The 19,048-nt window shown below is 41.3% G+C and overlaps 1 protein-coding gene across 1 annotated transcript; it reads right to left on the bottom strand.

Moving 5' to 3' along the window:
* Positions 1-6,611: 6,611 nt before the first annotated feature.
* On the bottom strand, positions 6,612-14,418 carry SPCS3 (signal peptidase complex subunit 3). Its single transcript, XM_080636808.1, has 5 exons — positions 14,192-14,418; positions 11,640-11,721; positions 9,066-9,134; positions 7,856-7,971; positions 6,612-7,367 (listed from the first exon to the last, which is right to left on the bottom strand). The coding sequence occupies exons 1-5, from the start codon at positions 14,332-14,334 to the stop codon at positions 7,235-7,237; spliced, it is 543 nt and encodes a 180-aa protein (XP_080492934.1). The 5' UTR covers positions 14,335-14,418; the 3' UTR covers positions 6,612-7,234.
* Positions 14,419-19,048: the final 4,630 nt, after the last annotated feature.

Genomic DNA, 19,048 nt, shown 5'->3' on the forward strand with positions numbered 1-19,048 from the left:
TTAGTAGCCTGTGGTTAGTCACACACCACCCCAGGCAATTCTAGGTGCAGATGAGTCCTAATTTTGAGGTGGTCACTTGCAAAAGCACTTTTTGGGTGTCTTAAGGATGCCAACATCTTTGGAAATAAATAAGTGTTTTTCTTAGAAAGGATTTTGAAATCAATGGATTACAACTGCAAGACACATGAGAATTGCTGTTAATAAAGTTAGGTGTAAAATAAAAACATGTCTTCAAATGACAAAAATGTTTGCTCACTGTCATGGTCCTCTAGTGCTAGAAAGAAGTATATTCTCTCTAATGCATTTCTACCAGTTTTAAGATTTTAAATGAGTGCCAGCTATTTCCTCAGAGTTAATGGGCTGGAGCACCACTAACAAGCACAAGGGAGTACAGCTGGAAAGCAGAGGGTAGTTTCACATGACATTGGTGAGTGTCATTAGCACTGAGCTGGTGGAGGAAGTTAGGAGGTCAGGCTGCACTTTTGACCGTATCTGAGTTTTGAAATATTCCCTTCATATTTTTGTGTATCTTACTATCATTATGTATCTTGTTTGGCTCCACAACTTGTAAGTCTGGATAATGTAACTATACATTTTTGTTGGGGTGTTTTGTTTTCTGATTAGCTTATGCATAGAGGATTTGGAATTTCATTATTAGACAATGTTTGGAAAAACAAATCATAAATCCAACTCTGTTGGAGTTTGGAGTAAACAGAAAAACAGAGAAAATTCTGACTGTCTTTCTGTATAAAACAAAGGCAAATTAAGAATTGCTAATTAAGAACAATTATTGGCAGATGAATTACATAATAACTTGCAAAAAGGAATTTTTACTGTGAGACAATAGTAAAGGGGAAAAAAAAAATTAACAATGGAATGCCTGCTTTGTCTTTACTTATGCTTTGTCTCTTCAAGAATATGAAGATTCGTAAGAACAGTCCCAGGGAAGTGGTGGAGGGCACCATAAAAATGTCCAGTCACAGTTTGGCTTGTTTAAGTTAAGTTTGGGAGGGTTTTATTTGTCTAAAAAAATATACCTCTTGTGACCCTGTTATATTAGCATTCACCTGTGTGCGTAGAATGAGACTCTTCACTTTAAAAAGTACACACCTGTTTGCTTGTTTGCTTGCTTGAGTGCTGAAATGGAAGGTTATAGTCTATTTAGAAAAGACAGGCCTGGCAGACAGGGAGGGGGAGTTGCTATTTACATTAGGGATAGGCTGGAGGGTATGGAACTCTGTCTGGGGACAGGTGAGCAGTCAACAGAGAGTTTGTGGGTCAGTGTTAAAGAGAGAACAGCTATGGGGGACATTACTGTGGGGATCTGTTACAGACTGCCTGATCAAGAGGAATCTGTGGATGAAGTGCTCTATAGACAGATAGGAACAGCCTCACGCTCACAGGCCCTTGTTCTCATGGGGGACTTCAACCACCCTGACATCTGTTGGAGCGACGGTAGAGCCCGGCACAACCAATCCAGGAGGTTCCTCGATTGTGTGGAAGAGAACTTCCTTCTGCAAGTAATAGAGGAGCCGACAAGGAGAGGTGCCATGCTTGACCTTATGCTCACCAACAGGGAAGGGCTGGTTGGAAATGTGACGCTCCAGGGCAGCCTTGGATGTAGCGACCACAAGATGGTTGAATTTGAGATCCTCAGGACAGTGAGAAGAGCGTGCAGCAAGCTCACTGCCCTGGACTTCAAGACAGCAGAATTTGGCCTCTTGAGGAACCTGCTTAGTAAGGTTCCATGGGATATAGCCCTAGAGGGCAGGGGGGCCCAAGACTGTTGGTGGTTATTCAAGGATCACCTGCTACAAGCTCAGAAGTGTTGCATCCCAACTAGAAGGAAGTGCAGCAGGAGGGCCAGGAGACCTCCTTGGATGGATAAGGAGCTGCTGAGGGAACTTCAAGGGAAAAAAGAGGCTTATAGAAGGTGGAAGGAGGGACAGGCGGCCTGGGAAGAATACAGGGATGTTGTCTGGGAAGCTAGGGACCTGGTTAGGAAAGCTAAGGCCCAGTTAGAATTGAACTTGGCTAGGATGCGAAAGGTAAGGGGAAGGGATTCTATAGTTACATTGCAAATAAAAGACAGATGAGGGAAAATGTGGGTCCCCTCTGGAAGATATCAGGAGAACTGGCTACCCAGGATTTGGAGAAGGCTGAGGTTCTTAATGACTTCTTTGCCTCAGTCTTCACTGGCAAAGGCTCTGACCGCACCACCCAAGTCTTGGAAGGCAGATGCAGGCACCGTGAGAATGAAGACCTTGGGCCCACTGTAGGAGAGGATCTGGTTCAAGACCATCTTAAGAACCTGAACATGCACAAGTCCATGGGACCTGATGAAATCCATCTGTGAGTCCTGAAGGAGCTGGCAAATGAAGTTGCTAAGCCACTGTCCATCATATTTGAAAAATCATGGCAGTCAGGTGAAGTTACCGACAACTGAAAAAAGGGAAATAAAACCCCCATTTTCAAGAAGGGGAAAATGGATGACCAGGGGAATTACAGACCAGTCAGTCTCACGTCAGTGCCTGGCAAATTCTTGGAGCAGATTCTCCTGGAAGGCATGCTAAGGCACATGAAAAACAAGGAGGTAGTTGGTGACAGCCAGCATGGCTTCACTAAGGGGAAATCCTGCCTGACCAATTTGGTGGCCTTCTATGATGGGGCTGCGGAACTGATGGACAGGGGCAGAGCAGTTGGCGTCATCTACCGGGACTTGTGCAAAGCGTTCGACACTGTCCCACACGACATCCTTGTCTCTAAATTGGAGAGACATCAATTTGATGGGTGGACCACTCGGTGGATAAAGAACTGGCTGCATGGCCGCATGCAAAGAGTTGTGGTCAATTGCTCGATCTCCGGCTGGAGACCGGTAACGAGTGGTGTCCCTTAGGGATCAATGTTGGGACCTGTGTTGTTCAACATCTTTGTCAGAGACATGGATGGTGGGATTGAGCGCGCTCTCAGCAAGTTTGCTGATGACACCAAGCTGTGCAGTTCGGTTGATATGCCGGAGGGAAGGGATGCCATTCAGAGAGACCTTGACACGCTTGTGAGACGGGCTGATGGCAACCTTATGAACTTTAACCATGCCAAGTGCAAGGTCCTACACCTGGGTCAGAGCAATCCCAAGCACAGCTACAAGTTGGGCAGAGCTGATTCAGAGCAGCCCTGCAGAGAAGGACTTGGGGGTGTTGGTCGATGAGAAAATGAACATGAGCTGGCTTCAGTGTGCACTCGCAGCCCAGAAAGCCAACCGTATCCTGGGCTGCATCAAAAGGAGCGCCACCAGCAGGTCGAAGGAGGTGACCCTGCCCCTTTTCTCTACTCTCATGAGACCTCACTTGGAGTATTGTGTGCAGTTCTGGTGTCCTCAACATAAAAAGGACATGGAACTGCAGCAAGAAGTCCAGAGGAGGGCCACGAAGATGATCAGGGGACTGGAGCACCTCTTGTATGAAGACAGGCTGAGAAAGTTGGGGCTGTTCAGCCTGGAGAAGAGAAGGCTGCGTGGAGACCTCATAGCAGCCTTCCAGTATCTGAAGGGGGCCTATAACGATGCTGGGAATGGACTCTTCATTAGGAACTGTAGTGATAAGACAAAGTTTAACAAGTTAAACAGGGGAAGTTTAGATTGGATATGAGGAAGAAATTCTTTACTGTAAGAGTGATTGTCCAGGGAAGTTGAGAATGCTCCATCCCTGGCAGTGTTCAAGGCCAGGTTGGACAGGGCCTTGGGTGACATCGTTTAGTGTGAGGTGTCCCTGCCAATGGCAGGGGGATTGGAACTAGATATTCGTAAGGTCCTTTCAAACCCTAACTATTCTATGATTCTCTGATAAATGTTTCAAGAACAGTTTTAGACAGTTTTTAGTGGACAAAATCTCAATTTTGGAAGAAAATTGAGAAGTCAAATAAACTGCAACATTCCTTAAATACTAGATATACAAATAATTATTTTCTGTGGATTTACTGACAAAAATTAACAGCAAGATTGCTCCTCCAATACCTGAATTTTCAATTTAACAGAACTGTTTCTGCAAAACCTCTTGAAATAATTTTCAAAAGAATAAGTTTCAACATTTGTAATCCAAAAATAGTGCAGAAAATTTACTTGAATCTGGCTGAGAATCTATATAGTAGCTAGCTTTAATTTCATTGCTCAGAAGAAACTTACTAAAAGAATAAACCACCAATAAATAGCATTCATTTTCTCACTGTCTATTTTCAATATCTACAGTTACAATCTGTGAATAAGACTGTATGCACAAGGGAGCAGAGCTGTAAATACGTATTTTTTTCACGTTAGCTTCCTTTCCTGCATTGGGCTTTCTGCGTTGTGCTGCATGTTCTCAAGAGCAAATGGAAATTCAGGCTATTTTAAGAGTTTGCATTTTTTCAGTCCTTAGACAAGAACTAAGGACTCAATAAAAGAACTAAGAACCTCAATAAATTGCTATCTGAAATGCATCAGAAGTGTTTCCAGTTCAGATTTCCAACAAAAAGGTTTCAAGCCTTTTCCCATTAAGTAAATCAGTTGCTATGGAATACATCTTTTGCACACATCACTACATAAAACGTTATTATTTATGTAGTAACACATCTAAGAGAGCAATCAGGAATTATACTACTTCTTTTCATATGATGTATAGAAGAGACAAGATAAGTGAATGCCATTTGTTTCCATAAAAGAGCGTTCTTTTTATAAATGGTTTGAGAATCATCACAACAAAATCCAGTAGTTCTTTTACTTTTTGAAAGGCTTTAAAGAGACCAAGTAAGGAATTTGCATCCTTTCTCCTTGAGCCAAGAATAAAACAGAGCATCCTGCCCTGTTTGGTGACTGAAAAGCAAAAAATGAGCTATTTGAGTATCATTTAAGTGCTCATCTATGCTGGCCTTCCCCTCAGGAAAAAACAAGTTCTTCTCCTTAACAACTTGTACATAAACTCAGTGATGGTTTCTTCTTCATCCCTCTAAAATGATGACTTCAAACATAATTTCTCTTCACTGGGAAAGGCTAGAAAAGCTTCAAGCATCATGTCTGAAGCTACAATTTTAGTACCTTAAAATTCTGCTACTGTCTGCTGGGAGGAATATACCATACTGGAGGAAAAGGTAGAGTTTTTTGACAACAGATCCTTGTCTTTATAGTTAAAGTATCTCTTTCACAGACAGCTCATACTAACACATTCTAACAGCACTGCCAAAGGAATACAAGGAAGTGATTGAATGCCAAGCCACAGAAATAAATTTCGGTAAACATTTCAGGAATATAATTTATGAATAAACCCACAATTTAATTTGGCAATTAACAAAACTCCACAACTTAGCCCAATTAAAATCTCTAAGAAAAATATTTTTCCTGTATGACAGTATTAAGATCTCTGTAACAATTAAGTCCTTATAACAATATACACATTTGATATCAAAGCACAGAAATAATAGGGTACTCGGTGTGCCGATTATGCTGATCTGTGGAAAACAGCAAAAGTTCAGAGAACTGAAATTCATGTAAATACGCTCGATAGAAATGAAAAATTGTCCTAAAACATTCCTGTGAAAATTTTTTTATTTTCACATTTAAATGAAATTTTGTTTGTAAAGACAAAGCACCTTTTGGAAACTTTTTCAATACTTTCTTGCTTGATACACCTATATGGAGAATGTACTGAATAGTTAGGAATAATTCACAAAGATCCCTTTTTAATAGCAAGTTGGCTTCATCAAAACCTACCAGCTCTGGTGAATTCGCAACAAAGGGGGAAGACTCTGCTTCAGTCTTCAGCACCTCTTCTGAAAGGCTTGGCACTGCAAATTTCGTCATTTCTCCTGGGTTGCCATTTTGGTTTTTTGTTTTATTTCCACACCTCATGCCTCCCCTAATTTGCAGTATTAAAAATCTCATAGTTTTAATTTCAGGTTATGTTTACTCTTTTTGAGTCTGGCAGTAAATTAACTTCTACCATACTTTGAAGACATACATGTACATAGAAAACTGTCAGGATATATGTAGCGGATATATGAGCAAGAAACACTAGTCACTCAGTATGAAGCATCATTATTGCCAAGAGGCAATCCTAATAACCTGTTTCTTCTGTCCTCCCAAGTATGACAAGCATTTGCAGTTACAGCTGAATGAAGGAGGACACACAGAGTAGGACTTGCAGCCAGAGAGGCTACTTCTTCAGCTGAAGTGCTGACAAACTGCTTGTTACTTGATGCAAATCAGGAAGACTTGAAAGTAGACTCATATCCATGCTCAAGCTGGTAAATCTGTCTAAATTTCTGTGTTCCCATGGGAAATCTTCTGGTTTTTTAGATGTTTTCCTAGACTGTTTTGGAGAACATCTGCTCCATTCCTTGCTATGGAAGAGCCTAATATTAGTCCCAGCACCCTCTGGAACAACTATGTTGATTGCTCCTGCTGAGCAGATCCCAATAAAAATCAAGTGGTCACTTTGTAAGTAGTCTTTCTTTACCTAAAGATTTTACTCTCTTACTGACTTATGCTTAGTACACAGAAAAAATGTCTTTTTATTCTTACAGTTAGCTGCTTTATAAGCAGTTATTAAAATGGTTTATAATACAGAATTGCATGTGGGCTACATCAATGGCTCTCAAAACACAATGTGGTGGTTCATTATCTGTCAGTCCGCCTGTAGTTCTCAAAATAGCAGTCTGCAGTCCTAAAAGGACCAAACTTACCTTACTGTAGCACCCTAAGCAAAATGCTGCAAAACAGAACAGACATTTCCTTCAGGCACTCACAGAAACAGACTCCAGGTGTATTTGACTTCTACACAGATTAAATGATTACCTCAGTACCTCAAAAAAACCACAGTAAGACTATCTTCTGGTTTAAAAATGTTTATTTAAAAGAAAAGGAGGTCAATACCCAAATGGCCAGGAGAAAACAACAACAAAAAAAATTCCTCAGTTTCCCCCCAAAACCATTACTCTGCAATTTGCCTTTCCCTTAAGTTTCAGTTTCAGTGTTTTATTAAAAAACAAACAAACAAAAAACCCCCCCAAAAAACCCACAAAATTAAGACAAAACAAACAAAAAAACCAACCCTGAACTTTCATTTCCTTTTCCTGTGCTGTTAGGCCTGAGGAAATTAGGTACCTTTCACTGAAGGGTTGTGTGGGGTATGAGAAGAAACCGCAATAAAATTTATTCACAATATACAATTATAAAAATATCTTGCTTAGGATTTAGTACTATAATTTAATAACTTTTTGTTGTTTCATAGGTATCTGGGAAAGGTACAGACACATGTCCTGATCCTGTTACAAGAGGTAGAATGCCAGCATTTGGTACAACATTCCAGGAGAGAGTCAAAGTGACATTCCTGTTTCCCCTGCAAAAGCAACGAAGACTATCAGCACAAATACTCAAGTTAGACAATTTAATTAATAATCACTAATATTAAATTACGATACAAATTGTTTTCCTGATCCAGAAACAATGGCATTAGTTTTATTTAGTTACTTAATGAAGTATTACCTATTTTCCAGGAAAGACTTTTTGTTGTTGTTGTTACTGTTACCTAGCTCCTTTGCAGTTGAGCGTATCACAGAACTAGTTCTACACACACAAGTATTAGAAACAGAAACCAGAAGCCTGTTGCTCATACTAGCAGTGTATCTTCTAGTCTACAGAAGAAACAAAGTATCTTGTATCCCAAGGTTATCTTTTAACAATCAAGCTACAAAGATGCAACAGACTGACAAAGTATCGGACAGAATATCAATACCTTACCATGGCAAGAAACTAAAATGCAATTAATGCAAATACATCAAGACACCATGAATAATAATAATAATGATAAAAAGAGGATATACTTACTTGAGACCATTTCCATCATCAAAAAAAAAGTACTTTGACTTCATATCTTTTAAGAACAGCTTTGGATTATCTCCTCTCAACATGACCTTGTCCCAGAGCACCACCTGATTTAGAGCCTAAAAACACAATTATAATTAAGTCAGCAAGGTAACTTATAAGATCATATTCAGTCACTGGAATTTCATAGCATTATTCATCTAAAACCCCTGAAGTACATGCTTGCAATCCATAACTAATTTAACAAAATAATGCTTTACAGAGGGGGACACTAGTGCTACTACACACTGAAGTGTGGCACAGAATAAATGGAAACAAAAAAGAACAATTTAGAAAATAAAATTTTCAATATTTGTGAGAGCTAGTGATTTATGTGAAAAAAAGTCTAAAAGATGAAACAAGACAATGAAGTCTCAGACCCTAATAAAGAACCCTATGTACTATTTTAGTACAAACAGAATATCCACCAGCATGTATAAAATAATAAAGGTACTTAAAACTAGTGAGATAGTTTTCTGCAGCAAGTTAAGATATAAAAAACAAGCCTTCTCTATATCCTTGCAATGTGACTGTATTAGCTTTAACTAGAATTCAGTGGTACGGTGGCAGCATGGTGTTTCAATGCAATCATTTTTTTTTTTTTTTGTACACTGTTCCACACAGATCTTATGAGATCAGCTATCTGAAGTGAAACATAAGTAGCAACCAATTTAAAGGATGCAGCAATTATTATGAGAAGTGTGATGAGATAAAATAAATGTATTCTGGGGCTACGGTAACTGGCACAGGCAAATGCTTCAATGATCTATGAAAAGAAAGACCCACCACACCTGCCCAGACCAAAGGCCACTGTATCTTGTTTCTAACAGCAGACAACTGCAGGATGTTAGGGAAAAGTAAAACTGATAGAGCAAATAAGTGAAGAAAAAAAAAAAAAAAAAATCATTTAGAGCACACCAGTGTAAGTGAACAACAAGACACGTGTGACTTTTCTCCCACTCCGGTGGGCACATGTTAAGTTAGGGTTCATGAGGCTGAACTTCCCACCCTGCAGCTAGACTGTCAAGAAAATAACAATCACGAAGGCCAGTAAAACCAGTCCAAGCTAGTAGGAAATGCTGGTGCCTTAACTCTTCCCAGCAGAACTTCAGAATGTTAAAAATAGCTACAGTATAAAATGGGTAATTGCTCCAACTTTCTTTTTGATACTTACATTGTTTTTTGTTGAATATTCTGCAGACAAATATAGAAACAATTGTTTAACATTCCAGTCAAATATACTCTGCAGATGTATGAGAGTTAAGAAAAATACCATATTGTACTTACATAACCTTGTTTTATTTTTACTAGATCTAAATAGACTACAATAATTGCAATGAGCTCTTATCTTTCAACATACCTCATCTTATTTCTTATCAGAGCACTTCACGAGCTCTAACATATATTTTAACCATATTAAAGGGACAGATTTTTGGTTTAGTGGTGGCTTTGGGTTTTATATTTTACTATTTATGAAATCTAATGGCTATTTCTTCCAATGATTTAAGAGTTCTGCATTTGACACTGTAAGATAGTAACCATAATTTGCTGCTAGGCAATCTATTACAAAATTGTAAACATAAAAGGCAAGAAAGAATTCTTCAGTAAATATCTTCAATGTGATGATTTCTACTATCAAGGAACCCTGGTATCCAACTGTGGATCAAGATATAACAGTCTTAAACAATATATAAATACAAAATTGGCGGAGAGTAGCAAGTTCAAAGAGCCTGCAATACCAACAATGAAGAAGTTAGTAGGTGGGAAGTATTTCATATTGGAAGGGACATCAGGAGTTAGCAAATTTAATTACCTACTTACTACAAAGAAAGTCGGCTTACTAGACTGGAATAAAACTCTGCCCAGTTTTTTGATCAACAATAAAAACTGATGACTGCCATTTGAGACTGACCACGTAATAAAGCTGATATTCTAAATACTTGTCTGTTTGTCTAACAATAAAATGCAGTGTGTGACTGCTAAGGAAAAGACCTTTTAACTAACGATAAAGATTAGCTATAACCTTTTCTTTCGCAATGCTCTTTTTTTTATTATTATTATATTTGCAACTATCTCAAAGAACAAATTAAACAGACTTGCCAATCAGCCTTAAAAAACTGTTTTATCTTGTTCCACTCATTCAAAAACTGAATCATGTTCTTAAGCCACTAATTCAAAAGGCAAATAAGGAAAGAATTATTTAAATTCTGCTGCTGCAAGAATAGCTGGAGCTATTTTACTTTAACATTTTTTGTCATCTAACTCAAAACAAACAAGATTCTGAAGAACTACTCTGTAGGATTTCTTAACACCAGCTAAAGTTAGCCATTAATTAACTAAGTTAAAAAGAGTTTGCAAAAACTGTCTCCCCTGCTTTACTTTCCCTAGTTTCTTTTTCTGTCATTTTATTTTATCCTTTCTAGGACTAACAATTTGTTTCCTTTAATTAAGAGAGCCCATGTACCAGTATCGCTAAGGTTTTTGTCCAAAAAAACACCTACCAGAAAGTTGTGTTTTACAACTCTACACACTGCAAGTTTTTTTTTATGCCAGGCAAGAATGATTAAGTCAGTTTTTCCTCAAACAAATTTTAAAGCTACTGCTACTATTAAGAGTCATTAAAACATGGAATCTTTATGTCTGCATACTGCAGACTAATCCTTATATAAGAACACTTCTTTCAGTGTCTTGCTCTGCCTCCCCCTATATGCACTGCATACAATTCGATTCATCTACTTTAGTCTCTGGTTTTAACATGCATAAGCATTTCAGAAGTACAACTCTAAGGAGGAGTTCACCTCTCCTGCTTCCAGCTGATAAAAAAACATCCCTCTTGTTCCTGTGGAACACACACCTGCAAAAATCTGATTAACCTTTTTATTCAGCATTCACATGTACTCGAGATTTGCATTTTGTTTGGTTTGCCTAAACAAAGTAGTATTCTCCAAAACAGGGAAATCAAAACACAGAGGTAGTGCCTTGCCTAACAGAGTGACAAAAAACACCAGGCAGGGAAAAAATCTCAGGAATCTCAGCCCAGCTGCAAGGCAAGGATTAGCGTAACCACCTGAGGTAAAGCACATTGCCTTCTATTTGGTACCAACCTCTGCAGAAAAACACAGCATTTTTTATTATGTCAAGACCCTAAATCCTAAGAATTATTTCCTTCTACTGTCAAAAAGCCAACCAAAATCAACCAAAACCACCCTGACACAGCATACTTTCCCCAGTAAAAACCAGACTAGCAAGAAAGCAGAGAAATAGAAGACAGGTACTTGTACGCAACTATTACGTGGCAAGAACTTTGAAAGCCTAACAACAAAGTAAGTTTGAAAGGTGTATCACAATTTCTAGATTGAGGATGCCAGTCAAAATCGTACACGATATAAACCCTATAATTAATATACACCTCAAACCACGAATAGAAACTTCACTTAATGATAATATTGCCCAGATGTTAAACTCCACTTCTCATTATTATATACAGGACACTTCACTCAGAGTTTGATTTTAAAAACAGGCATTAAAACCAGAGAAAACAACTTGCCCTATGGCATCTAATAGAGATGGAACAGCTGTTCTAAGGACTATTTTACTGCTATAGTTATGTAAAACACTACTTTTCATTGCTTTATATTTTAAGACAAATTGCTAGTTTTCCTCAAGTCTTGAATATCTGAAGATTATAAGTAACTAAAACAGATGTCAAGATATTATTTCAAAATGTTTTCAAACCACTTTTTCCATTAAGGATATCTGCAGTAATGTCAAATGTGACAAATCCCAGATCGCTTCTTTCTCTAGGTCCAGTGAAATCTTCTAGATTTTTTCTAAGACAAAACAAAAACACAAAATTAGACTTTCTCATTATTTCTCTTTCATGCACTACATACATTATTATTCTTATGACATATTTCCCTCATCTGTTTTCTGTAATTTCTTTGAAACAGTTTTGTCAAAAAAATCTAATCAACATTACAAAATAAAACCTGTTCTCCAGAAATTATGGAGCCCCAGTTTTGAGTGACAGGCCTTGCCACCATAGTAGTCCAAGTTTCACAAATAGCCTATAGACTTTTTCCTGTTGACAAAAATCTGTATTTTTCTGTACCTGAACTGTACTACATTCCATTTCAGTAAAGTACGTGTTAGCCATCCCCAAAGATATAAAGCTGATTGGAACATCAGCAGTACAGCCATTTGCTGGCAACCATTTTCATTATTATTTCTCAAGTTTCCATAAAAAGAAAAGCCTCTAGTGCTCAGTCTCGTACAAGACACTCCAACCATTCTGACAAAACAGAGATTGTTTGCAGTTCCCCCACAACTTATAAGATTTCTCCCTGGAACATTTTTAAGTAGCAGTACAAAGAAGATGCTTATATTTTTCTACAGTACAAAAAAACCCATAAAGTTTTGGAAAACTTTATTATAAATCCACATTTGCAGGAATATCTGACCTTGCTACATTAAACCACATTAGAAAAAGAGATTGGAAAGTAACAGGGACACAGCAGGTATTTTCATAGGTATTCACAAAGCTTACCAATTCACCAAACTTATCCTGTACAGAGAATACCATAAGCACGTTGGCACAGCTATGAACCTTAATTCTTCATGTAACAAAAAATTCATGAATTATGAATTTCCTAGTTACATTTACTCCAGTTTAAAAATTAATCCATTAAAGTATCATTTCCTTAACACTAAGCTTAGTAATCCCAAACAAAAACCAAGTTCACTAGCAGAATCACCGCTCCACACACACACATGGAGTTCTGGAGATGGTAGTTAAGAAAAACAGCTCCAAAACTTCCCCATTTAAACCCTGTGATGAATTTCCATCCTTTACAAAAAGCAACACCTTTTATATAGCAACCCCTACCTAGCACTTGACTATATTTCTGAATCACAATCTGGTGGGATATCAGGCCTTAAATCTGGAGGTCTGCAGAACTTCTGAGAAGTTCAAAAATGCAAGTAAGGTATAACGCCTCTCATTAATGCCAATCTGTGCATCAAAAAAGACATGGGCAGTATAGATTTCATCCAAATTAGGCATTAGTATGCTACCTCACAGATGTCAAGTTCACTGGAACATTCAGATATGCTTTCATGCCAGTTTTATGCTGTTGGCAATCCTCAATTTAGCATAAATACAGAGTTCCTTTTCCACAGTTTTTAAACCAATCCAAAAGATAATGGCAGTTTTTATTTGCATTCATCTCCCCTATCAAACCCTGCTGCTAGTCATCCACTCATGCCACTTACCTCGGGGTGGCTCCAAAGCTCCATGAGCAGCTTTAGGTCACTAACTTGGCCAAAACAAACCCAAACTTATTACTCAGCAGCTCAGTAAAGCATCCTACGAGCCCAGTTCCCCTGTGCGGCTCTGGTAAAGGACTACAAAGCTAAAAGCAGGAGCAAAGACCACAACTTTTTGGTGTCAGTAGCAGCTGTTCAGCTGCTTGCAAAACAACAGCCCCTTGCATCATACATGCTTAGCTTGATGGAAGCTTTCTGTGACAGTTTCCTTATGGAGAAAAAAAGAATAGGAAAATCGAAAAATAGTTCCTATGGCACAAGTTTGCACCAGCATATTGTGTCCTGAGGGCAACATGCTCTTGATGTGGTTATTATGCATTCTACACCTGGTGCATTTCACAGGAAGATACGTCATCCCAGTCAGTCTGCTGTCACAGACCTCGCCAAAAAAGAAAGAAAAATACGTTGCCAATGGAAAAATCTAAAGGAACTACTGATAAACCCGGTACTAAACTAACCAAATCCAGTTCATTAAGGTCCTTACACCCCCGGAACTGCCAAAAGCAGCTGGCTCGACTCCCATGTCACCACCCCGATAGACAGACCGCGGCTGGTGCTCGCAAGCATGGGGTCACTCCAGCCCGCCTGCCCGGGCACTGCGGTCCCCGCCGGCATCCCTTGTGAATGGACCAGCGGCGAACCGCCCAACGCGAGCAGCGCCGCCCCAGCTCCCACCCGGCCGGGCCGCGAGGCGGCAGAGCGCCATCGTGGGGCTCGCTCATTGGCCCCGGCCGGGAGCGAGGGAGCGGGCAGGAAGCCGGGCTCGGCGGCAGCGCCGGCAGGCCTGCGGTCGCGGCGGGCGCTAACGTCCCTCCGCGCGCCCCGGCGGTTACCCTCTCCACAGCGGCCCCTCGGCGGGCAGCCCAGCAAGAGCCTTGGCTCCCAAACCTTTACGCTCCCCAGCGGGCAGCCACCGCCCGGCCCGGCCCTCCTCCGCCCCTCCTTCCCTCCCTCCCCTCTCCCGCCCGCACTCACAGCGTGACCCGGGAGACAGCAATGCTGACGGGCACGCTGCGCTCCTTGAAGACGGTGGTGATGAAGCAGCCGAAGGTGAGCGCCGCCATCACGCTCAAAGAGAAGGCGAAGAGCGAGTTGGCCCGCGACAGCACCGTGTTCATCTCCTCGCTCGGCCCGGCGGCCCCGCCGCGCAGGCTCCAGCCGCTGTTCGGAGGGAGGGGGGAAGGGAGTAGCGGCGGACCCGACGGCGCTGCTGGGGCGCAGCAGGAAACGGGCGGCGCCGGCTTCACTGGGGCCGCGGAGGAACGGGGGCGCTCGGCCGGCGGGATGGGCCGGCCTCGCCCAAAGCCTGCCCAACCGGGGCGGTGCTAAGCGGCCCCGCACCGCTCTGCGCCTGCGCACAGGGCGGCAACGACGCCTGGCCGCTTCCTCCCGCTGCGGGGCTGCGCTGAGGTATCGGTAGGCAGGTAGACAGGTGGCGGATGCAGCTCACAGTTTATCTACTGCCAAGACACCGTCGGGTCTGCTCTTAGTAGACGGCCTTTAGTTTTGCGCCGCGATGCCTTTTGAAACCTACACCCTCGCGCTGTGGGGTTTAGAGAAAGAAACGCTCCGTGCTCTTTAGGTGTCGCATAGCGAAGGTGATAGGTTTCCGTAAAGGAGCTTGTGCGGTGTGTCTGGGTTGGTCTGCTTTATAGAAGGAAAAAACATATCTACAAAGGAGGCGTGCCTGCTTGGTTGTGCCCTGCTTAGCTGTGAGCGGTGTATTTTCCTTTCGTGAGCTGTGGCTGCAGCGGCTTGCCCTCGTGCTGTGTGGCAGCCGGAAGGTGCTGGCGCGCAGCCGTGGCCCCCGACGGCTGTGTCCCCTGAGGTCCCTGCGGAGGGCTGCTGGGGCTGCTCTTCGGTACTGTCACCGCTGACACCTGCAGGACGTGTTCTCGTCCTGGTTCCTTCATACCTTAACGGAAAAAAGAAAAAAAAGGTTGTTTCGTGTTGGAGGATTTTTTGTGTATTGTTTGCACCTGCTAAGGCTTTTGTGTTTAGAGGGAAGCTAGTGTTTATAGCTGTGGTTGATTCTAGTATTTATGTAATAAAACATAGATAACCTTAGAGATGAAGCCCTGTTTTTTCACTTGATGTCTGTATCTTGCTTTCATTGATACTGTGCTTTGCCATTCACTGCCTTGTTTCTTATAAGGTGTTTCTGTGCATTTGCACTTTGTTACATACATATTCAGTACCTAAGTCATCTTGTCTAGAAGCCTCATTTAGTAGCTGGGCATGTGGCAGGAATCCTTTTTCTTTATCTGGTGGCTCAATGATCCCACGCTGTTCACAGAGTGAGGCAGTTTTTCACCTTATTCCTCCAAGTTAGTTGAAATTTCACTTCAAATTAATGCTAGCAAAGCTTATGTTATGTAGTGAGGTAGGTGGTTTCTAACTCCTTTTCGTAGGTCCCCACTTGGCACCCAGTTCTGCTCTCTGGACCTGCAACATTGTGAGTCTGAGAACTGAGGAAGAGAGATATCTGTTTTTCTTTTTAATTATTATCATTTTTTCTATATTTCCCTGTATTAAGTACATCAGACCTGATTAAAACAGATTTCTCAGGGTGGACAACAGGTGTCAGCAGTGGTTCAGTTATATTTAACTTCCTCTTCCTAGCCCTAAGATTCCAATGCTGTAAATGAGAGTAGGAAAAAGAGCTCATATACAGAGGGCCATAAAGGTGAAAGGAAGGTCTCATGGTGAACAGATAGGGAGAAGAAAGTGTGGACTGTCAGGCCATTGTTAAATATAGAATCATAGAATAGTTAGGGTTGGAAAGGACCTTAAGATGTCCAGTTCCAACCCCCCTGCCATGGGCAGGGACACCTCACACTAACCCATGCCACCCAAGGCCTCGTCCAACCTGGCCTTGAACACTGCCAGGGATGGAGCATTCACAACCTCCCTGGGCAACCCTTTCCAGTGCCTCACCACCCTCACAGTAAAGAATTTCTTCCTTATATCCAATCTAAACTTCCCCTGTTTAAGTTTGAACCCGTTACCCCTTGTCCTGTCACTACAGTCCCTGATGAACAGTCCCTCCCCAGCATCCTTGTAGGCCCCCTTCAGATACTGAAAGGCTGCTTTGAGGTCTCCACGCAGCCTTCTCTCTCCAGGCTGAACAGCTCCAACTTCCTCAGCCTATCTTCATATGGGAGGTGCTCAAGTCCCCGATCATCCTCTGGCCATCCTCTGGACTTGTTCCAGCAGTTCCATGTCTTTTTATGTTGAGGACACCAGAACTGCACACAATACTGCAAGTGAGGTCTCACGAGAGCAGAGTAGAGGGGCAGGATCACCTCCTTCGACCTGCTGGTCACTCTCCTCTTGATGCAGCCCAGGATACAGTTGGCTTTCTGGGCTGCGAGCACACACTGCTGGCTCATGTTCATTTTCTCATCGACCAACACCCCCAAGTCCTTCGCAGGACTCCTCTGAATCTCTCTCTGCCCAACCTGTAGCTGTGCCTGGGATTGCTCTGACCCAGATGTAGGACCTTGCACTTGGCATCGTTAAACTTCATAAGGTTGGCATCAGCCCACCTCACAAATGTGTCGAGGTCCCTCTGGATGGCATCCCTTCCCTCCAGCATATCAACCGAACTGCACAGCTTGGTGTCATCGGCAAACTTGCTGAGGGCACACTCAATCCCACTGTCCATGTCACCGACAAAGATGTTGAACAAGACCGGTCCCAACACCGATCCCTGAGGGACACCACTCGTTACCGGTCTCCAGCCGGACATTGAGCCATTGACCACAACTCTTTGCGTGCGGCCATGCAGCCAGTTCTTTATCCACCGAGTGGTCCACCCATCAAATTGATGTCTCTCCAATTTAGAGACAAGGATGTCATGTGGCACATGTATGTTCTGTAACAATGGTGCTGTTTCTTTTCCTGCCCTGTAATTGAGAGTCAGATCTGTGATACAGGGAAGAAAAATCTTTGCAGATAAAGGTAAGGAATTGAAGAGGAGAAAAGATCATTCTCATGCTCTATGTTTTCACCCAGTTCAAGTATTTATAGCACATTTCTGTTCAAAACTATTATTAAGTATAGGAAGTGAAGGTACCTATGGAGACATTCCTTGCAGTTGAGAATCTCTGTTCTGCTATGCTGTTGGTTTCTGTGTGTCTGTGCATTTGGCATAACGAAATCAGTTGCAGGCCCAAAAAGGGTAGTCTCTTTAGCAATGTTCTGATGACAAACTCTTTACTGGTTTGCATTTGGTAATTCTTGATTTTCCTGATATTCCAGACTAATTCCAGAAACACAGAGTTTCTGGCGTAAAGGTTTTTGTTGGCTTGCTATTATTTTGTGTTTTTATTTGGTACTCAAAACATAAATTCTTGTGAGGTAAAGGTTTTTGATTTATGGTCTGGAACACTCTTACTGAAACCTTGGATAATTGTTAGTGAAGCATGGGTACTTTCCCCCAAAATATTTGAAGATTTAGAAGCAACAGGGAAGCTTTTACTGCAAACTGGGGAACCTAAATATTTTGGAAATTGTGAAATCTCTTCTATAATCAAAACAATAGCTCTAAATGTGAACATTTACTTTATTGTACCTACAAACAGAAGACTCAAGTGCCTTTGTTTTCCTTTTAGTTCTTATAGCTGCTATTTAGAGTTTTTCATTAGACACTAAACAACTCTGATGTTGGGTATAACTTAAGTAACTAAGACAGAACTTACAGGAGTAAAGTAGTGAAATTTCTGAATGGGTCTGAATACTGTGATTATTCAATATGCCTGAGCCATGTACTCAGCTCCAGACCAGCAGAGCACCCAAGGCATAGCAGTGCTCAGACTGGTTCTTATTTCAAGAAAGTTAATAATTTTTCATTACAAACTAATTGAACAAAATGTAGAGATGGAATTGGGAGCAGGTCTGAAACATAGAATTCTCCCTTCTTCTCCTGTTCTTCCCCAGAATTATCTGACTTTGGAATTGTGTTCTTATGAACTCTTTGATCTATTAATCATGGGTTCTTTCTTTATAGTGTTGGCACTTCAACAAGATTGATCCCAGTCAGCAGCTGCTGAGAGAGAAGACTCACTTTTTTTGGTTGATATGTTTCTACTCTGATGCTCAAGTTATAGGGTGATTCCTTTAATCATATATAAGCAAAATGGCAAGTGTTGACATTGACCATTAACATAGATTGCTATAAGGTCTTTTTCCACTGAAATCAGATTGGTTGTAATGTGGTACATGGAGACAGGCACTTCAAGAAGGCTGACAGTTTGGGATATATGGCTTGTGAATTCCAGCTGAAGGGAAGGTGTTAAATTCAGCCCAGGTGGTAACACCTTTGGCCTTTTTGGGGCTTAAGTATCTAACTAGTTTTACAGGTGAAAGTTTTTGTGCCTAGTTAGTTAGATGAGGACTGTACAGATAAATTCTTTTGGTCTAGGGCCATGTATATACTTCCTAAATTTTACCACAAATGTCTAAACCTTTTATTCAATTTTTATTTTAATAATTATTAAAATGTTAACACTTTATGAGACAATAGCACCACACAGTCTCTTAGGCAGCTCTGGGTATGCAGATGAAGACTGAAATAAACATGGCCACGAGCAGCTTGGGGAATCTTTATCTTTATTGCATTAACTCTCTTCCAGTTAGCACCTCTTCTGTGCGGGCTGTTTTTCAGCTGGTGTGGAAAGGCTGCGGCTAAGAGAAGCAGTCTTTCTGGACTGCATTGGAGGGGTTTTGTTTCTAACCTTCTCACCTCCATTATTTTCTTTGTATCTACAAAGCATGGAGAATAAGAAGAGAAGCAAACAGAAATTTTCACTTGCCTTTATATTGTTATTG

The sequence above is a fragment of the Psittacula echo genome (assembly GCF_963264785.1).
Source record: "Psittacula echo genome assembly, chromosome: 1".
Lineage (NCBI taxonomy): Eukaryota > Metazoa > Chordata > Aves > Psittaciformes > Psittacidae > Psittacula > Psittacula echo.